This window comes from Crocodylus siamensis, chromosome 1, assembly GCF_052110815.1.
Source record: "Crocodylus siamensis isolate JL-2025a chromosome 1, ASM5211081v1, whole genome shotgun sequence".
NCBI lineage: Eukaryota > Metazoa > Chordata > Crocodylia > Crocodylidae > Crocodylus > Crocodylus siamensis.
Window position 1 is genome coordinate 165,627,654 of NC_143395.1, and position 22,485 is coordinate 165,650,138.

General features: G+C 42.6%; 1 protein-coding gene across 3 annotated transcripts in view; it reads right to left on the reverse strand.

The window, feature by feature from the left end:
* The window catches only part of CNIH3 (cornichon family AMPA receptor auxiliary protein 3), a 132,674-nt gene that overhangs the window by 100,588 nt on the left and 9,601 nt on the right, over positions 1 to 22,485 (reverse strand). The window contains exon 2 of one of the 3 annotated variants that reach the window (XM_090047972.1): positions 12,864 to 13,005. The exons of the other annotated variants lie outside the window; for them this stretch is intronic. Coding sequence (XP_089904098.1) covers positions 12,918 to 13,005 — 88 coding nt within the window. The 3' untranslated portion in view covers positions 12,864 to 12,917. Of the gene's footprint in view, positions 1 to 12,863; positions 13,006 to 22,485 lie in introns of those variants that run through there. 3 annotated transcript variants of the gene reach the window in all.

The window sequence follows — 22,485 nt, forward strand, 5'->3', positions numbered from 1 at the left end:
AGGGATCTGAAGATCAATATGAGCTCCTAGTACAAGGTTCTGGTAAAAATGGCAAATACAATGGATGTATATGTGCTGCTGTTTTTATTGTTGTTACCAAATGTCTAGGAGCCCTTGTCCTGGAAAGGAACCTCATTTTGCTAAGTGAGGTACCAACACACAACAAAAAGACAGTCCCTGTCCCAAAGAGTCTACATCCAAGTGTAAAACAAAAGATAACAGATAAATATGGAAAAGACAGGTGGAACAGTACAAAATGAGAGAAGGAGACAATATGTGTTGGTACAATAGGCAATAGTATCAGTATACCAGTTATCTAATAATTTTTGTAGGCTTCACAGCAAAAGAGAGCTTTAAGGTAGGATTTTAAGTAGAATGATGAGGTCACTTTTGGAAACTCTTTGGGAACTTCTTCCAGGCATGAGGGGCAGCAACAGAGAAAATACAAGGGTTCATGTTTGAAATTTAATAAACAGGTGATACTGGCCAGCATCTGGGTCAATCAAAGGCAGCAGCAGGCATCTCAACAGTGATTAAAAGATCATGAGGGGCCTTAAAACATAAGGTAACTCACTTATCTGCTATGATGAAAAAAGAGAACCAACAGTGGGATGCAAGGTCAGATTCTTCCTTTCCTCAGAAAGATGCAAAAGTTGAGGGGAGGGACCAAAAACCATGATCAAAACAATGGTATAAAGAATGCTCTCTGCATCAGTATTCTCCATGGATATGAGTGAGATGAGACTGGAGTTGTCAAGGCCAGAAACAAGGATGATGTAATCAAGATCTGAAAGTCTGGAAAAGAGTTTAAGCTATGTGGATGGTTGACCTGGCTGTATATTGCACCTCACCATGGAGCCCAAAACCAACTTGACAAAGTCTATTAAAATTGTGTAATGCTGGCCTGAAATAGAATGAAAGCAGTGAAAAGTCAGAGATAAAAATCTGTCCTGACCTGCAAACAAGCAGCTCTCATTGGCTCTGATAACATTCACTTGTTATTCTCAGCACAGGTTGGTCCACTGAGATTTGACAGCATATGACAAGTAAAGGCAAGAGCTGAGACAAACTAAAAGAATTTTTTTGCCTGTTAGTGCTGGAGTTCAACTCATGGGTTCTTTTTCAAAAGCCTGGTGACATGACTAACACTGTAAGGCAGTTAAATTACTAAATTATGGTATGCTAGGGTCCTGACCTCAGGGGTTTGCTGATAAACAGAGTAACAAGTTTCAGCTCTTGCTTCAAACAATATTATAAATACAAGGGTGTCAAAGGTATGGCCTGCAGACTGAATCTGGTACACAGAGCCCCCTCATCTAGCCCACAGTGCTGCCCCAGGCTCTGTGTTGACCCCCATGCCTCCAAACCAGGACACCTGCTGCAGGCAGCACCCACTCAGGCCAGTTCAGAACTATGCCACAGCACACATCCTAGGACCTGGGCTGTACACCACACCCATCCATACCATATAGGGACTCCCTCCTCTCCCCCTGCTGATTACGGAAAGGAAATCTCCAGAAAAAAAATTAGAGTAGGGAAAACAAGATCATAACAGCTTCAAAACTGCAAAATTCAGTCCCTGGAATAATGCCAGGAGATAATAAAGGCTAAAGGATATCAGCTGACTCACTGCTCCAGAAACCCAAAGCGGGCTAGCTAGTCAAAGGAAAAGTGGCTCCTTAGAACAAGCTCTCAAATCAACTGCTCTCTCAAGGATTGAGGTGAGCTGTACTTAGGATCTCTCAATAAAAAATTAGCTATGCTAATTAACTATGCCAAAAATCAGAGAGTGTTACTGGAGAGACACATAACACATTCTGAAGAAGAGCCAAATAAGAAACTTTGGTTCCAAGTCTGGATCTGAACTTTCACCTTTTTCTGAAATCAGTGGACTAGTAAAAGTTTCCTAAAGAGGCAATTATTTATGCTTTATCATCTCAGCTGCACATTAAGGAGGGGATTCATGGTAATCGTCATTCACATTCTGATCAACGATGGTTAGGACCCAGCTTTGGCTCTGTAGCCGATGCATTTTCAAAATTGTTCAGTTAAAAACAACAAATAATTTCATTTTCAGCCACGCATATCCAATTCTGTGATCTAATGGAAAATCTAAAACACACTTATAAAGGTTACAACCCTAAAAGCAGCAAACTTAGAATGCAAGTATCCACTTGTACGAGTACTAAATGATACAAATTTTAAATCATGGGGGTTACAGGACAGTCCAGGGTTGCAGAAAACATTTTGCAGCTTCTCCCCTCACCACAAGATATCTGTTTTTTTGGCATAAAGAAAGTAACCTACACTACAGTAAAGTAATGATTATGTAGGTGGTTACAGTTTATTGAGGTCCCAACATACTTTACAGTATGGCTCACTGATGTTCACTATCACTTGGTTGAAACACAGCAACTATTTAACAGTTAATAGCTATGTAAATAATTTAGAGCAAGAAGGAAAGAACAGCTTGTCCCACTGAAACTTCCCAAGATAGTTTTTATGCCTACAACTGGTCTGGGGATTCATTTAATGACTCACTGAGAAAGGTAATCTCCTTTACCATCAGTGTTCTCTGACAAACATTCATAGAAAATTAGAGTTGGAAGGGACCGCAGGAGGTCATCTAGTCCAACCCCCTGCTCAAAGCAGGACCACCCCAACTAGATTATCCCAGCCAAGGCTTTGTCTAGCCAGCTCTTTAAAAACTGTAAGGATGGAGACTCCACAACCTCTCTGCGAAACCTGTTCCAGTGCTTCACCACCTACCTAGTTTGAAAATTCTTCCGAATATCTAACCTAAACTTCTCTTGCTGCAACTTGAGACCATTGCTTCTTCTGCCAACAATAAGAATACTCCAGCTCCTCTTTTGAACTCCCCTTCAGGTAGTTGAAAGCTGCTTTAAATCCCATCTCAGTCTTTTCTACTCTATACTAAATAAGTGCAGTTCCCTTAGCCTATCTTCATAAGTCATGTGCCCCACCCCCCTCACCATTCTCCTTGCCTTCTGCTCGACTCTCTCCAACTTGTCCACATCCTTTTTGTAGTGGGGGGCCCAAAATTGGACACAGTACTCCAGATGTGGTCTCACCAGTGCTGAATAGAAGGGAATAATCACTTTCCTTGAACTGCTGGCAACAATCCTAGCAATGCAGCCCAGTATACCATTAGCCTTCTTGGCAAGAAGGGCACACTGTTGGCTCATATTCAACTTATTGTCCACTGTAAACCCAAGGTCCTTTTCTGTAGATCTGCTGCCCAGCCAGACAGCCCCCAGCCTGTAGCAGTGCATGGGATTGTTCTGTCTTAAGTGCAGGACTTTGCACTTGTCCTTGTTCAACTCATGAGGTTTCTTGTGGCCCAATCGTCCAGTTCATCTAGGTCACTCTGAATCCTAGCTCTACCCCCTGGTGTATCTATTATTCCCCTCAGCCTGGTATCATCTTCAGACTTGAAGAGGGTGCACTCTATGCCATCTTCCAGGTCACTGATGAAGATACTGAATAAAACCGGCCCCAAGACCAACCCCTGGGGCACTCCACTTGATACCGACTGCCAACTAGACATCAAGCCATTGATTAGTACCCTTTCAGCCCAATGATCCAGCCAGTTTTCTATCCACTTTACAGTCCATTCATCCAGCCCTTGGCTTGCCTGCTGTGGGAGACCATATCAAGGTATACCTCATCCACTGGTCTCCCCACATCCACAGAGACAGTCATCTAATCAGGTTGGTCAGGGATGATTTGCCTTGGTGAATCCATGCTGACTGTTCCTAATCACCTTCTCCTCCAAGTGCTTAGGAACGGATTCCTTGAGGATCTGCTCTATAATTTTTCCAGCAACTGAGAGGAACCAAGGACAGAGAAATATTAATTTTCTAAAATTTTTAGGGGCCCTGGGGTCCAGATAGTATGACCATATTTTGCCCACCCCTGGATTGGGTGCTTTAGCAGGGCTTTTTTGGTGGTTTTATCTAATAGCTGATTGAATCAACTATTAGACAAAAATATGAAAAAGCTCTGCTGAAGTGCCCGCTCTATACAAATACTGCAGAGTAAAGTGATGTTTTGTTTTTTTTCCACATCTGTCAGCTCCTGTCTAAGTGCCACTTAACCGTCCAAGGCCACTGTGAAACATTAATTTAATGGCATGATGAGATCCGATTCCTAATCCCAACAACTGTGTGCTTTGCAGTGCCCCATGTGCATGGCAGGACATGAGATCTTTGAAATCAGGGATAAAAATTGGCCGGATTGATATCATGTAACCGCTGGCATAGGGAGCCTTGCCACTTGCCAGCAAGAATGGACCAGTCATGAGCTACACATACACCAGCAAGTTAAAAGCCACACGATACAGCAGAAGCTAATAGGCTTCTTCCACCCAGGAAGTCTGAACCCACACACTGGGTAGGCAGAGGGAGCCAGTAGGCTGCTTGGCATGAACGCTTAATCTTGCCAGGTGGGAGAAGCTAATTAGCCAACCCCATCTGGCACATATAACCCCAGATGTAGGGCTGCTTGGTGCATGGTTTTAAACACTCCAGGTAACAGGTAGAGAGTCACTAGCTCCACAGTGCATGTTCAGTTTAAAACATCATACAAACCAGCCACAAATATGTTCCACATTAAAATGAAGTGTGGAACAGCTTTGTGCCTTTTGCCATTTTATGGTGTTATAAATTGGTTGAATGTGCAACATATTATTGTTAAGTGCATGAAAAATATAGCATCTGGCAGGGACCTAAAGGACAGACACATAAATGGTACTTTCTACAGCTTACACATTTTCAGTCCTATGTCTATCTTTACAACTATGCTTGTACTTCTGAGCGCACCCCTGTGAACTAGTCAAAGTCCAGATCACATCACTTACTGTTACCTAGCATCACACTCTTGTTTCATTAAAACATAGATGAGACATTTGATCCAAGAAATAAGATGTTTCCATCTGTACAATGTTGTCCTTGACCTTAATGTATTTAAAACATAAATAAAATGTTGATTATTATGTCATGATAAGGCAGGTTATGTTATGTTATATTATATACTGACACATTGTGAAAAATATACGAAGATAAATAAAGGCATAAAAATATTGTAAAAAATAAACGTAAAGTGACGTAAAAATTCTAACTGGTTCCAAAATGAACATTTCTGAAACATATTTTTTATTTCAGGAAACTTGATTTTGGTGGAAAATTTCATAGCAAGCAATAGGATTTTGTGGGATAGAACCCATTTAATAAACATGGCACTTTCCAACAAAAATTGACTTTTACCAACATTTTCCAGGCAACTTTAATAATTATACACACATATAAGCATTACGATTCTTGTATAAGGGGTAAGATTAATAATAAGCATAGGATGCTGCCACATGATCTCTATTTACTTTTCTCCTACAAATGTGTTAACTCTTGGATTTCTAACTAGGTGTCAGGGGTGGATAGCCATGTTTGTCTGAAATCAGGCAAGGGGTAGGGTAGAATGGACTTTTAGGGTGCATCCAGATAAGTTCACACGTGTGATGTGGCATCGCATACCAGGAACAGCACACATGGCGACAGCATAAGCCACCTAAAACCAGAGCCTGGCTGACTGGGACCAGACTCTGGCTGCCAGACAGACTACCTGCTGCCAAATCACCACCACTGGAGCCCAGGGAGGCCCCCAAAACCCCAGGTAAGGGTGCTGGCCCCAGAACCCCCACCCCACCCCAGGCAACTTGCAGTGGGCCAGAGCACACGTGCACGAGCATTCCCCAGGAACAAGTAGCAGCAGCACATGCACTCTCATCTGGACATGCCCTTAGAGACTAACTGGTTCAGAGAAGTGTGAGCTTTCATAGGCAACAATTTATTTCATCAGATATCATGAATAGCCCACTCAAGTAGGCCATTCTCCCTAGCTGGGGTTCAGGAGCTTTATCTTCTAATTCCTACCAGTAAAAAACAATAACTTTTTTTTAAAAAAATTTCTGAAACCTACTTCCCAGCAATCTAGAAAATTCTGCTGTGCTAATCTCATACATCCACAGCAGTAAAGCCCTGCTAGAGCTGAGGACAAGTAACAAGACCTGTATAAGTAGTATCAAGAGCTTTAGTGATGGACTACTCTTAATACTACCAAAATAAAAAGAAAGAAAATCAGGTTACTGTATTTTTTTTTTTTAAATGAACATTCACCTTTTCCCCAAAAATCATCCCCCCAAAATTAGAGTGCATATATTAGGTGGGGAAGGTTTTTCCTTTGCTGGAAAAGAAGCAAGCCTGGAGAAACTGTGCATGCCATTGAGTTGCCAAGATAGCAGCCACTTGTCTGGCTCAGCAAGCTGAAGGGGCAGAGTCCTGTGTTAACGCCGTCACATGGCTATTGACTTATCACTGTAGCATATGCCTGAAGCTGCAAATGAGCTGCTGGTAGTATCTTGATGAGGCTTGTGATGTGGAAACCATATTTTATTTACAGGAACTTACCTAAAAAAAAAAAAAAAAACCCCTCACATTGAAGAGCTAACAGTCTTGGTACTGCCCTTGCAAGGGTTTGGGGTGTAACCTTGTGTGACAGAGTATCCAAGAAATGTGGCATCCCAGGAGACCCTCTGGATGAGGCAGCTGGAAGCAGGAACTTTGTGCCACATCATAAAGTTGCTGATACCTGCTGCCTCATCTGGAGCATCTCCTGGTATGTAACACTTCATATACTCCGTTTTTCCAGAAGGACTTTCTCTATGTCACACAACCGGTCGTGATCCTGGAATGATCTCTTTTTCTACATTCCGCCTTCCAAAGACAAGGTCAAGTTTTATTTGGGGGCATACTGTATGCAAGAAGATACAGTAATATTTACTTTGGCTTCTCTCAGAAATCCAGTGAGCTCAGCTTCCTTTAGGGTATATGGGTATGGGAATGTACAGTGCTGTTGTGGATTCAATCAATAACAGACTCCAGAAAGAGAGCGCTCTACATTTGCTGCTGAGTCCTGAAAAATAACAAGTGTCCCTGGCAAGGAAACACAGCAGGAATTTCATCTGCAGACTATTCAGAAAGCAGGGAAATCAGCTCTGCAAGCCAAGCTGTAGCCAAAGAGATAAGAAAAGCTGCTTGTAAGCAACCAACTTCACTGCATCTTAGAGGCTTCAGTTTGATTAGGGACTGTATGAGCTGGGAAGTTTGACACAGCTCTAAATCTCTTTACTTGCATCAGTCACACTGCTGGAATTTATACATGGCAGGTTAAGGCTTAATTCTCTGAATGGCAGGTGTGATTTTATAAATAGTTATGGAGTGATTGTTCATGTCTACAATTTTATTTATTATATAGGGATTGAATAAAGCTTTACAGTAATGAATAATTTTATAGAAACAACTTTGCATGATTCAGTACCTGCAACCTCTTATTTTCTTGTTAAATAATCACTGAAATTGGATTAAGACAAAAGTTCAGACTTAGAAAAATGGTTTAGAAAATGTGTTGGACAATTCCCAGACCAATCTGGTGTCCATAGAGGCTTCATATATTGGATATGTTTGGTCAGACAGGAACTCACTACTGCACCTAATGCATATTGGATAAAGTGGTAGAACTGGTGCTTTTAAACTGGTGATATCAAGATTCTAGTTCTAGCTTCCCAAGGGTGTATGTGTGATTCAGGTATTGATAGTCTTTTTGCAGCACATGGATTCATAATAAAATATGGGCAAAGATGGGGGGAAAAAAAAAAATACATGCCTATTATAATTCTACAGGATAAAGTTATAGGCACAAATTTGGACTATTCAACCTTACCAAAGTTTGTAATAAGTTGTAATTTTTTATGTGCATATTGTTCTTGTGGTTGAAGTACACAACTCCAGTTGCAGTCTGTTGTCACTGCATCAGAGAATCAGCCATTAATCCTTAATGATCTTACCTTTTTGGGTTGCTTTTAGCCCAGCAGGTACCCTAATTTCAGTAACACCATTTCCTCTTTAGCCAAATAAATGTATTAGCTAATACCTCAATGCGTTTTTGGGTGTCTCGGGCCTTGCTTTTCTCCATGGAGTGTCAGCTATAAACTTTAAGCACTGAGAGAAAGTTATCATACCAGGGCATATTTGCATCTCAGTTATATTTAAAGTGAGTCTTAGATCCCTTCAGAAATCATACTTCCTGGATCATTGAAGCAAGTGCAAGACACAAAGCAAAATAATTTGCAGTAGTCTTTACGGTGTCAAATATAATTTCACTGGAAATCAGCCCTCCTGACGTCCTGTTGTTATGAAGAGCTTTACTCTCCCCTCTTAGAAAAATGACAAGACAGCTGTTTCCCAAGCATGATTATTCAGAATCCTCAAGAATGGATGAGGAGACAGCCTCACAAGCTACAGAATTTCATCCTTGAATATTTCTTCACCTTAATTCCTTACCAATGTTTTTAGCTAAATATCTTCTGTAAAAACAAATTAAAACAGTCTTTTTGGGGTTTCAGCAATATCCTTTGGTGTAACTCAGAGGTTGCCTGAATTGCCATATTGAAAAGTTAGCTTCAATGAATATCCACAGGACAACAGCCAAAAAAAGTGTGTATGCATGCATGTTTGTGTTTGTATACATGCGCCCATGTTTGAAGGGCGGGCAAGATTGAAGGCATTCCTTCCCCACAAACTTTCTTGAACAACACTATATGTAAAATAATGAATTTATGCCCTTTATGAATAAATATTAAAAATAACAGCTTGTAGTTATAAATCTCTTTCAAGGATCTCACAGCATTTTACACAAGCAGCAAAATATATATAAAATATAGGCTCTATTTTACATACATGGAAAATGAGGCATGAAAAGTCCATTGATTTGCCAACTGTCTCATTGAATCAATGGCAGAAAAAAGTCAATGGAGCTCATGTCTCCTGACTGAGAACTGCAAGAGCATTCTGCTCCATATTCCTCAGCGTCAGAAGTGCTCTGGGGATCAGAACTCAGCTCAGCTCTCCAAATGACTACTGTATGTCTTTGTTGTGGCAGCAGAAAACACAATCACAGGATGAAACAGCCCACTCACTCACTCCCACCCAGCCTCTGTCAACCCTGGAAATGAGGTGGTGAGGTCACCCTCCCAGATGGCCCTAGTAACATGCTCAATACCTAGGTTTCTGAATGCAAAAGCAGTGACAGAAGACACCTCCAGAGTGTCCTCCCCTAATCATTTTCTGGCACATGCAGAGGAGAAGGGAATGGGCAGGGTTTGTTTCCCGAGCAGAATGATTGAGTACCCTGCTGCCACAGTACTCTTGGACTTTGGGACATATCCCTTGAGATTCGATTCTGACCCCTTCCACTCTGACCTCAGTGGAAGTTGAGGGTGAGATGTGATGAACATATGAAGTGCATTGAAAAGTTCATTAACAGAAGTACAAAGTATTCATTATATCTGACTCCAAAAATGGAGGATTTTTCTTAAATGAAAACTAACGTGCCATTTCTTAAAATAAGCCACTGTTTACAGAGGTGCAAGATATAGATTCTGTGCTCTGGGCATTAGGTGGTAGTAGCAGCTCCAGAGGCTGGGTTGGCAGCAGCAGAAGCAGCTGCCAGTATTATGTCCCCTCTAAGTGAACACCAAGATTGGAGCCCTAGTTACACTATGGACTGTCTAAACAGATAAAGCACAAAAGTTTTATTCCCCATTTTAAAATTTTGATAGCACTGGAAGGATATAAAAAAAGATGCAGAAAGCCAGTGCATCTTGCTTGCCTGAACAACATGGAAGACAAAACCAGAACAGATCCAAAAATGAAAGAACGATGAAGAGGTGAGGAAGACAACTAAATTTTTGGCTTTTTGTTATTTCATTTTTATATTCCTGTTAGATAGTAATCACTGATGTCCTACACTGATGTCTTACTGCTTCCTCATGTTTTCAAAGAATTAGTTACATCACTATAACTCCCCATGTGGACACTTATTCCAGAATCAGAGTGTCCAAGCAGGACATTATACCAGTTTAGCAATAATTGCATAGTTGTACTGGTTTACTTATGCTGCTGAATTTTACTTTGTAGACAACATTATATGAATATACAAGACTTATATGCAACCTCAGCTATAGGAAGTCAGAATTCCAAGCCTATGGACAAGGGCAGGGCAAACTCCTAAGGGCAATTATGTGGCAGTCACCCATAACAACCCTTCTGTTGGCCTGGAAAAGAAGAACTCTTGTTGGAAATGTATAAAAGATCTGTTTAAAATGAATGCATTGCAAGTAAAAGAATTAGGCATTTGCAATTAAAGGCTTTGTGATTAAAAGAATGTATTGCACCGGTACAGGCTGGGGACTGACTGGCTAAGCAGCAGCTCTACAGAAAAGGACCTGGGGGTTGCAGTGGACCATAAGCTAAACATGAGCCAACAGTGCGCCCTCGTTGCCAGAAAGCTAACAGGATACTGGGCTGCATTAGTGGGAGCGTTGCCAGCAGATCAAGGGAAGTGATTATTCCCCATCTATTCTGCACTGGTGAAGCCACATCTGGAATACCCCCTCCTGGGGCCCCCAGTACAGAAAGGATGTAGACAAATTGGAGAAAATCCAGCAGAGGGCAATGAAAAAGATTAGAGGGCTGGGGGACATAACTTAGGAGGGGAGGCTGAGGAAACTGGGCTTATTTAGTCTGGAGAAGAGAAGACTGAGAGGAGAATGGAACAGCAGCCTTCAACTACTTGAAGGGTAGTTCCAAAGAGGATGCAACTAGATTGTTTGTAGTATTAGTAGATGACAGAACAAGGAGAAATGATCTCAAGTTGCAGTAAGGGAAGTTTAGGTTAGATATTAGGAACTTTCACACTAGGAGGGTAGTAAAGCACTGCAACAGGTTACCCTGGGAGGCTGTGGAAACTCCTTCCTTACAGATTTTTAAGAACAGGCCAGAAAAAGGCTTGGGTGGGATGATATAATTGAGGCTGGTCCTGCTTTTGAGCAGGAGTTTGGACTAGATGACTTCCTGGGGTCCCTGCAAACCCTAATTTTCTACGATTCTATGGGCATTTTTATATCTGCTCCGGGGGTGGGGAAGAGCTTTAATAAGACCGGCTCTGAGAGCTGCTCTAATTAAAGTGCTTGTAGTGTCTTGTGTATTCATCATCCCATGCTTCAAAATGGCGATGGGGGCAGTTTAACTAAAGTTTGTTTGATGAGCTTCAGTTAGAGTGCAATCCTTCACCTTTTTGAATTGGGGGGATGCTGAATACATGAGATGCTGGAGGATGCTAATTAATCAATCAAGTCTGCTCCAATGCACTGTGTGAGGGGGTGGGGCCTAGGAGCGGCCGTGAACTCCCTAGCGCCCCCTACCGTCATGTTAGGGTGGACTCAGCACCCTCAGAATCTCGCCTGCCACAACTTTGATGACAAATAAGTTGTATGGGAGGCTGCCTCTGTTCCCCTAGTTGACGGTACCGATGTTCCTGCCCCTACTCCAAAATGGGGTATCTCTATGCACCCCGCCTTAAGGGCTATGCATGCTTCCAAACCTCCCCTTCAGCACGCCCCAAGCCTTGCAGCTGTTCTGTGGGACGTTGTACGGTCCCTCGCCCCTCTGGTGCCCTCTCTCAGGCACCCTGGGCTCCTTGCCCACCTGGCTCCCCCTTGGGCCGGGCTCCTATCTTCCAGCCGCTCCCTGCACCTTGGGCCTGTCTCGCCAGCATCCAACTATCGCTGGCGCCCTTGGACCTGGCTTGCCTGCTCGCTCGCGCTCTCTCTCTGCCCCGCTCTGGGGCCGACACCGCGCACCTCGCGCTCTCTCTCTGCCCCGCTCTGGGGCCGACACCGCGCACCTCGCGCTCTCTCTCTGCCCCGCTCTGGGGCCGACACCGCGCACCTCGCGCTAGGGGCACAGGCGATCACCGCCGTGCCTGTCCCCTTGACCTTTTTCTGGGTCCAGTTGCCCCACTGGGCAAAACACTGCCCTTATGGGCTGGGGTCTGCAACCCCGCATACCGTGCCTCCCTGGCGCAATACAGTGCCTCTCCGGCACAGCCAATAGTGCCCCACTGGCACTGTGCCCCTACTGGGCACCGGGAACCCCCAAGCTGCTGGGGAGCCCCCATGTGGCCTCCTCACTCCCCTACAGCCTCACCCGGTCCTCCGGTGCAAACTGTAACATAAGCTCAAGCCACCTGGCTGTAACATAAACCACACAGAGTCTCCCTGCTCCAAACATAAACACAAGCCCCACCATGGCTCTCAAGCCTACCTCCCTTTAGGGCACTCTTGTTCCCCGCATCATCACAGCTGGTTAGCATGGTAAGGTTGCAACCACTAACTCAGGCCACTCAGCTCAGCTGCAGATCTCCTGCTCCTACAATAGCCAGAAGGGAACTGCTAGGCAGGCTCCGGCCTAAGCTGTTTATAAAGGCCCGGCCCTGCCCCCTTCTGGCCATGTGACCCGCCTGGTCGCCCTGGTAACCGGCACCTGAGCTGCCTGGGTGATTGGCAGCTCTGCCAATCCCACTCACAGTCACGGGGCACTTACGTGACACACTGTAATTACAGTACATCAGAGCAGTGTCTCTGCATGAGTACAGGCACCCTATTATTCTAAGTACTTTGAGGTTAAACTTACTATCTCAATTTTGTTATTTTTTTTATTATCTTTAATTACATTATAGGCAATGCCTTAAAAAAGCAACCAGATTTCTGCAGTTAAAGGATTCTGCATTCACTTGTTGTTATTGGTTGTGACAAAGCCACTGAGAGCTTTCCAGCATTGTAATATTCTGTTGAGAACATGATGTTCCCAGACGGCTTAGTTGACAAGCATCAATTGACAGATTTTTGCAACTGCTGTGAAAAGACCTTTTTAAAACCATCTCACCCAATGGCAATAAGAAGAGGTTTCACTGGCTGATACAGGACATGAAGACATTCCACCTTCTCAGCCATGGATACTTTGGTTATCCAGACAGCCATCAAAACTGGTGCACTGCAATCTTCTCTTACAGAGCAGGACAAAGAAGATGCCACTAGACAACAAATCCATAAGGCAAGATTCAGAAATTTTCTATTCCTGTACCACAGCTTTAAAACCACTTGTGGATTTTCAGACAGCACTACATGATATTCAGCTGGGAAAATCAATTGTGCACAAATAAACTGCTGTTAATGATAGAAATGAAAACAAACAAATGATGCAGAACAGTTGCTGCAAAGGTATCTACATGGAGCCTGTCCCTAAATAGTTTTAATTACTGTAGCTGCAACCAAACCATTTTGCAAAATATATTTCAGGTGGAAGATACATTTCTGAAGTCATACCAGACTTTCAGGGTTGTTTTTTTTATTTTTATGTTTTTATTTTTTCATTGGAAGTGTTGCATCATTTTGTTGTCACAGTTCTTTCTTTCTTTCTTTTTAGACTGAGGGCAGGGCTTGCAGGCCAAAGCCCTAGGCTCTGTGTGTTGTACCTGGGCCCGTGCGTGGGCAGTATTTTATTACTTTGTTGGGTTGTTACCCCCTTTTCCCCTTAATAAACCTTCATAAAAGTCTTTCTTTCTTTTTTATTCTATTTTTAGAAACTTCCTATTTCTGCATACTACACAGAGAAGTCAACATTTTCTTATAGAAAATGCTGTTACACAATGAATCAAACATATCCCTGGAGTATCAACTCTTCTTAATGGATCACAGGCAAGTTACTAACTACACACAGAAAAGCCAATGCAATATATTATTAGCTGGTCAAGTGACAACCCAAGATGAGTGAATTCACCTGTTAGTTTCAGATGGGGATAACATTTCTGGGGGTGAGTGTAAGGGGTTTTTGTCCAATAGTTCAGTGATGGAAGCATTCACCCAGGATGTCAGACACCAAGGTTCAGTTTTGTCCTCTACCTGAAAGGATCTGAAGCCCATATCTCCAACTACCCAAACCATTTGCCTATAGGCTATTATAGGTGGGGAAAGCATTCTTACTTAACTAAAGTATTTGGCAAGATTAAAAAAAATGAATGAGTTTTATCAGAACCAATTTTTTGCTCAATTTTTTGGTTTGGCAGCTGAATTATTCACACAACACTAGTGACACCACATTACTATCCCAAGCTGGAAAAGCCATGACTTGTTACTTATACTGATTTAATCTGACATTTGAATACCACAAATGACACCAGGGTTGTCTTCCAAATAAACCCATCACAGGATGGATTCCCGGTGACAGCTTTATGATCAGTGAACTAGCAAAGAGTATCTCATCTTATTCACCACAAACAAACTCCTTCACCCAAGTTTGCTTCACTCCTGGCCTGACAAGACCAGAACTAACGCTGAACCTGAACCATATCCCCAAACCTCTTGAATGAGGAGAAGTTTCAAATGCAGATCCAAACTTTGAAGTTGGTCCTGGTCTTCATAAAAGACCAAATTAGAAATTCACCTTCCAACGACCCCATATCATGGGAAAGTTTGGATTTGAATTTCATTGCTCAGGCATCTAACAGACAGTTGATCCAAATGGACATTGAGATCCATTACATGGAAGGGACTTCACCATTGATGAGACTCCCCCAGGGAGGAAGTTTTCACCACAGCCACATTGTTGAGGGGAATAGCTGTTTAGTCAAGCTAAGAGAGGGAGGGCTCTCCACTGCTTCTGCATAAGAGGGGGATGTACACTACCCTGTGCTCCCTTTATTTTAAAACCCAGACCTAGATCAGGAGACTGCAACCACAAATAACTGAGATTTATCACCTGCATGTCTTTGTGTCACAGATTTGAGAGGATGACACACTTTATTGCTCATGTAGGCTGAGTGGTATGTTATCCAACTTCTTACATGCAAAAGGAGTCCAGGCTTGGGTTGGGAGGGGCTCGGGCAGGAAAGGTGGTCTGACTGGGGGAGAAGGCTGACTGCAAGAGAGTGGATGGCTTGCTATCATGGGTATGAGAGACCTAGCTGAGTTTATAACTCAGTCTTCCTCTACCTAAGCAAGAAAGCATGTAATTCCCTACTAAACTGGTGGCAGTGGTAAGTATAGGAAGCAGCTTCCTCTGCCTGTTTGACATTCAAGATAATTTACACCTTATCCCTACACCTCCATGCAACGTGCTCCCATATAATGTCTCCACTTTCTTTTTTTTTTCTATCACTTACACAGTACTATATGCCAGTTACTCCTCAGGGAAGATGTGGGAGGAGGAAAAACAAGGTATAAAGTCTAATTGTTTTTTTTTCTTTCTGAATTACTTTCTCAGAAGGCAAGTTAGCATTTTCTATACCAGTTAAAGGTTCAAAGCTAAGAGATAATAATCCCAATGCCAAAAGTGAAAGAGATGTTCCTGCAATGTAACTTCAAAGGGTAATAAACAGATGGAAAAAGTTATAGGCATATGTGCAACCAGATAAAATATTTGCAGGGAGGGAGGGGAAGATAGCAGGGAGAGCAAGGGAAGAAAATTTGTTTAATAAAAGAAAGACATGTCATGGGAGAGTGCCAGGGCAGCCAGCCAGTGCTGACTCTAATCACACCTCAATCCTATCTTCATAGCACATTGTTTCCCATTCCATTTTTTTGAAAGCTCCCTACGTGTTCTTATTGACTGTATCATCCTGACATGTATATTATTTGATTAACTTTTTAAAACTGATTTTGTCTCCCTTGCATTCATCTTCTCCCTTCTCCTCCATTATTTCCTTTGCTATCTAATTATCTTCGCCTGTCTTCCCTGTCTATTATCCCCTCAATAGTATCTTTACATTTTGCAAAAGCTGTCCTCCTCCACAGATCCCCTTCCTCTCCTTTTCCTATGCTGTTCTCTCCATCCTTCCCTCAAAGAGTTCTACCTCTCTCCCCACTCCTGCTCTGTCCCTTTTCCTCTACTTTGTGTGCCCCATTCCCACTCTCAGACTGGCAGTACTACCCTCCTCCAAAATCAAACCCATGGAAGCTTCCTCACCTCAGTACAAAGAGAGGACTTATTGCAGAGACTTACCCAAGAGAAACTATATGAATGCATATTCAACCTCACCATCTAGATCCACTTTCTCTTCTCTATTCCATGCTACTCTGCTTCCACTATGGCTCCCAAAACTAGCATCTTTTGCTCTCCAGTTCCCCCCTTCTTTCAGTCTCAACTACTCAAATACATGGACACATTCACTCACACCCTCTTATTATCCTTACTGTTCCTTCTGTTCAGCCTTGATCCCCACATTCCCTTTGGGCCAGACTCTTTGTTCTACCACTGTCTCTGCCTCCTGGTGCTTTTTAGTCCTTCCAGTGCTGTCTTAGAGAGACAGAAGAGAGTCTATCATGGGACAGAAGGAAGAAGTGCTGTAGCATATGTGCTTCTTTCTCCTCCATCTCTCCTGCAGGTTCTACAGCTGCAGCACCATAGGAGCCAAGGGAAACCTGGTGGAACTGGGCTTAGAGAGACAGAGAATGGTTTAATAGTAAACCATGGCATTGAGTAGAGAAGCATGATAGCTAAGAGCTGTGTTTCCAGAGAAGGATCCAAGATCTTTCTATCTCCTCCCTCCTATCCACAGGGCAAGCACAGTTGGGAGGAAACATCACTGGGAGGGAAAAACTAGAAGGGTCATGTTCTTTTTGTCAAGGAAAGTATAAAAAGGCATAGAAAAGCCATCTGGAAAAGCAGGAGAGTGAGGTTAGCATAGGCATGGAAGTGGCAGGTATGCTGGTCCAAAATGTATCACCCTGTTCTATACCTTTAGCCACATATGTTTTCATGATATGCATTACTGTAATTAAAGAGACATAGTGAAGGTTAAAGAATAAAGGGAACCTTGAAAATATCTCCGAAGTTAATGGAATGTAATGAATATAAAACTCAATTCTCTGATATGTGTTTAAAATGTAAGAAATGTTAAGAGCAGGTCAAGCCTGAGTCACATCTGGCCAAGTGCTCTTGGTGCAGTTTTTACTATTGCTGCTTATCTGTACCCATCCTGTAGACTAAAAAGCAGTTTAGGCTTAAGCAGTGTTAATTTATGAGCAATACATTTGAAGGAAACTATTACATATAGCAACAATAAAATAAAAATAGATGTATGGTGAAATTTGATATAAACCTACACTACTTAGACCAGGGAGAACCAAACTTTTTGGCCAGGATGCCACAGACTAAGCTGCAACCCCTCCCTAAATGCCACCCCAACCCCCTTGCCCTGGTCTGATCCCTTACTCTCGTTTCTCCCCTCTTCCTGAACTATTCCTCTGTAGGCCTGTGCAAATAGGTAACTATTTGATCTGGCTTCGGATCTGGCCGCTTCGGATGCCAGGGATCCAATCCGGTGCTCCTGCTGGGTTTCCACTTCGATCCGGCTGAAGCGGATCTGAAGCTTCAGAGTCGCCTCAGAGATCCGGCCATAGGGTATAATGGGGAATCAATGAAATATCTATAACTTTCCTGTTTTTTGTCTAATTCAGATGAAACTTGCAGGGGTGGTAGCCTCTGCTGAGAGCATAAAGCCTATCAAGTTTCAACAAGATCAGTGCAGGGGTTCAGGGGAAATCACCCCAAATTCTTGAAAGCAAAACCTGTGTCACATCTATGTGTTACACCACAGTGGGGTGAAAAAGACAGGGGGATGGCCCCTGCTTAGGCCACAAAGCCTGCCAAGTTTCAAGAAGATCAGTGCAGGGGTTTGGGGAAAACTGCACCTCAAGATGCTGACAGGCAAAACTTGTGACATGGGTGACACTGTGTGTGTTAAGGCGCAGCAGAATGAAAGCTGCAGGGATGGTAGCCCCTGCTGTGGCCACGAAGCATACCAGCTGTCAAGGAGATCAGTGCAGGGCTTCTGGGTTCTGGGACCCTGCACCTCTAGCTGCTGACAGGCAAAACTCATGACATGGGTGCTTGTGCAACTGACTATCTCCATCCTGGGGCAGTTGTTTGTCTGTATTGATCCTTTCCTTTACTTAATCTGTCATTTTGTAGGTGGTAATTGTTGCTACTTAACTGGTTACATTAGCTAGCAGCTGCATATTGAGCTGGTCCCTGAGTGAATCATGATTGATTGGTAACTGGTAACACATTAGCTTAGCAGCCAGGCCTGCAGTAGTTCCCCACCCCCACCCACCCAAGACAGAGTTGCACAAGCACCCATGTCACAAGTTTTGCCTGTCAGCAGCCAGAGGTGCAGGGCCCCAAAACCCAGAACCCCTGTACCTAGCTCCTCAACAGCTGGCGGCTTCGTGGCCGCAGCAGGGGCCACCATCCCTGCAGCTTTCACCCTGCTGCGCCTTAATGCACACAGTGTGTCACCCATGGCACGAGTTTTGCGTGTCCACAGCTTGAGGTGCAGTTCCCCCCAAGCCTCTGCACTTATCTCCTTGAAACTTGACAGGCTTTGTGGCCTGAGCAGGGACTACTACTCCTGCAGTTTTTAACCCACTGCGCCTTAACACACACAGGGTCATCTGTGTCACGAGTTTTGCCTGCCAGCAGCTTGAGGTGCAGTTCCCCCCAAACCCCTGCACCGATCTTCTTGAAACTTGGCAGGCTTTGTGGCCTCACCAGGGGCTACCACACCTGCAGTTTTCATCCCACTGTGGTGTAACACATAGACGTGACATGAGTTTTGCTTTCAAGAATGTGGGGTGGTTCCCCCCAAAGCCCTGCACCTATCACCTTGAAACTTGGCAGGTTTTGTGGCCTCACCGGGGGCTACCCCTGCTACAGTTTTCACCCCCTTGTGGTGTAACACATAGACGTGACACAAGTTTTGCTTTCAAGAATTTGGGATGCAGTTCCCCCTGAACCCCTCCACTGATCCTCTTGAAACTTGGCAGGCTTCATGCACTCAGCAGAGGCTATCATACCTGCAAATGTCATCCAAATCAAACAAAAACAACAGAGTTACTGGTACTTCATTGATTCCCCATTATACCCTATGGCCGGATCTCTGAGGAGGCTCCAAAGCTTTTCCAAACCACTTCAGAAAGCCTAACGAAGCCAGTGCTTCGATCCAGACATGCTGCTTTGGACACTGACTCGTCCGAAGCTTCTCCAGATCCGGATCCGAAGCCTCACACAGCCCTATTGCTCTGGTCTCTTTTTCCTGGCCAATCCACTGCTCTGTTCTCCTGCTGGATATGCTATGTCCCAAAGCAGCTACTTGTACTACTTGTGGCATGCTGCACGGAGCCACTCCTGACTTAGACAGCACAATTAACTTGACAATATGGAGTAGAACACTGATTTTAAAATTATTAAAAACTTGTATGTGATTCATAACACAAAGACAGTTGGCTTTTAAATGTATTGAAAATCAAACACCTTCATGGGTAGGGGGGGAAACCTGGCCCATACAAGAACAGTTGGCACTTAGATATCATATGACATTGAAGAATCAAGAACTTTAAAACTCTACGTTGACATCTCAACATGTTATTTCAGATTTCATAATATCTGCTATTTTTTCCTAAAGCTCCAGCTGCTGGAAGCAACTGACTAGGTGAAAATCTCAATTGTCATATACTTTTTAAAAATCAATAAATTTCTAGGCCCCATTGTTTCAGAAGAGTGCTTGGAATATGATTTAAGTGTATCTAAAAGCTCAAAAAGGAGACAAAGGTGACAAACAAAAAAATAACTTGAAACCTATTATTTTTCATTCACAATTTTGAGGGCCTGACCTATTTCAGGGCCTGACAAGTCAGTACTTCAACTACACTATAGTACATAGAGCATTACTTTCCTTAGAAAGTAGGTTAATGTTATTATCCCACTTTATAAAAGGGAAAAAAACACAATGCAGAGAGATTAACTGGATGATTCAAGGTCACACAACATGCTCCACTGAAGAATTGGAAACAGAATGCAACAATTCTGACTACCAATCTAAGCACCAATAGGAGGCAGACAACACTGCCTCCTATTCTACCACCATTAAGCTCACAACAATGGTGCTGTGAAATTGTGTTCTGCATGTGCCACCAATAGTAGTTAGTCCTTAAGGAACGCCCAATCTGAGCTCAAAAAGAAGCTAATAAAAATAACAAGATTAAATGCAATGGAAGGAGATGCTGCTTTGTTAGGCTTTGTGTTGCTCTACTTGAAGGAAGCAGCTTCCTTCTTACTCATTGTGCACAAAATCAGTGTGGAAGACCAAAACCCAGGTTAGACAGAGGCTTGTGCTTGTTCACGCAAAGACAATAAACTTAGTTTAACTGTATCAGAAAGCAGGAAGGTATTTTAAGAGTATAATTGCTCTAAGTTCTATTCAAGGATACAGTCAATCACAAAAGTATTAGAATGGAGTCAGAAATGTCTCAGTAACATATTACAGAAGTGTTGAACCTGCCACCACCTTTGTGATAATGTAAATACATGTGACAGAAAAGAAATTGCTTATAGCTTTTTGTATCCCTAAAACTGTGTGACATACTTGTCGAAATATCAGCATTGGAGACAGTGACTGTTTGGTGGGTCTTCCTAACAGTTCCTAAACTACTCCAAAGGACAACGAGGACAGCTTGTGAACCATGGCCCTTGTACTCTCACCTCTGCAGAGTCCCTAAGTTTTGATTCTGTCACTTTTTCTGTGCAATACACTGGTCAACAAAAAAAGAATTTAAAATATATGGAGCTGTCATTGTCCTGATGACAATCAAATTTATATCCCCTTCTCCACAAACATGGACAGCGGATCTTCCTTGCTTTCGTAGCATCTGGCCAAGAGAGAGTTCTAGGTGAAAACAACGTAGCTGAAGGCTGGTATGGAAGAGACAGAGACAATTCTGGTTATCAGCTGCAAGATCACTCATAAGTGAGTGATGCTGTCAAGGAAACTGGGGGAAAAAGAAAGATCAAGAAGCTGGAAATCATGAGGTTACCTATCTCCACAGCTAGGATTGGGATTTTCCACTGGTCTTCAGGCTTGTTTTAAGAGAAGTGATGTTTACCCATTTAACAACTACAGCAACAAAAACATACGTTTCTTCTTCTACAGGAAGGACATTTGTTAAAAATGTCTTTTATATGCAGAGAAAACTCAATTGTAAAATGAGAGGTTACTTTTAGAACTGAATTAAAATACATAGGGATAGATTAATATATACCTTGGATAATGAAGAGACAAATTTAAACAAGAGCCTACAACCTCACTCAAGCGCTCAATAAATCCACTAAGGCCTCAAAAACATAACTGTTGCATTGCCCTGCAATAGAATCACTGTAATAAGGGTATATTTCTAATGCTTTTTTAATTAACCAACTGGGGGGCAAAATTCCAGCAATAAACAGATTTTCCTGTGAACACCAATTTAAGCTCAGATACAGAGTTGGTCAGTGTTCATATTACATTATAACAGTTCTCTGTGCTTTTCCAATAAAAAGATGTACATGAAACTCCACAGGATAATTCACGGCCCATAGATAATGGAGTGCCTGTGACTTCAGAAGCATCTGGAGCTACTTGGGAGCTGAAGATGGTAACCCACTCAGACAGTTTAGAATCCTTTCCTAGAGTAACCTCAGTGCAGCAGAGTTCAAACATACATATTTGTTTGTTTTCTGGACCAACTAAATCATTTTCTTTTTTTTAATTTAGTGAAGTCCAAAGGTTTCTATGTTCAGATTATTTAGTTAAACGGGAACGGGTAAACAAATTGAAATGTGTTATTTTTTCCAGTAGACAAAATCCATGTGTCTATTACATTGATGCTACCTGGCTTGCTATCATTAGTTGCCAGTTAGCATGAATATGACATATTTTTGCAAAGGTAGTTATGAGACAATTGTGAAAATACACAGCAGTCAGACCACCCTGGACTACCATTATGCAGATGGGAATCAGATTCTAACTTAAACTGTTGACAGAGAAGGGAAAAAAGATCATTCATAAATGGATATGACACAGGCAGTAGCAGTGTAACATTCCCAATCAGGTTTGACTTGCCCTTATCTCTAACTTGCCAACTTTAACTTGCCCTTATCTTTACTCAATATATTCATAAAGTATTGTGAGAAAACCTGGTTAATTAATTATTGAAGCAGAAAAGTGGAAGCTGCTGTAAGTAGAGGTAAATTCAAGGCTAATTGCAAGCCCTTAAGTAAAATACTTTAATTTCAATACAAGTTTTAACACTTTGCAAATAACTTAAAACAAGATGATTGCCAGCCTTTTGGCAGGAGTGATATAGACCTAGAGCTCGCTCACAAACCTCTTTCTTTACCTATCTCCACACAAAACGCTAGCCCTCCAGTCCAAGAGTCGAAGACAAAGGACACAAGTGAGGCATAAACGTCAAACAAACCACTGATTAGTTACAGGCACGTACAGACCAGAGTGCTTTGCTCACCTGCAGTGAATTACTGAATTTGCTGTTGATGCAAACTTAAAATATCTCTTCTTGTTTTCTTCATCTGTCTCTAAAATTAAATGTATGCAACTTAATAAAAATTAAAAGCTGATTTTTAAGGGAACCTAAGCAAGTTAGATGCCCAATAGCCATTGAATTCAATGAGAGTTGGGCAT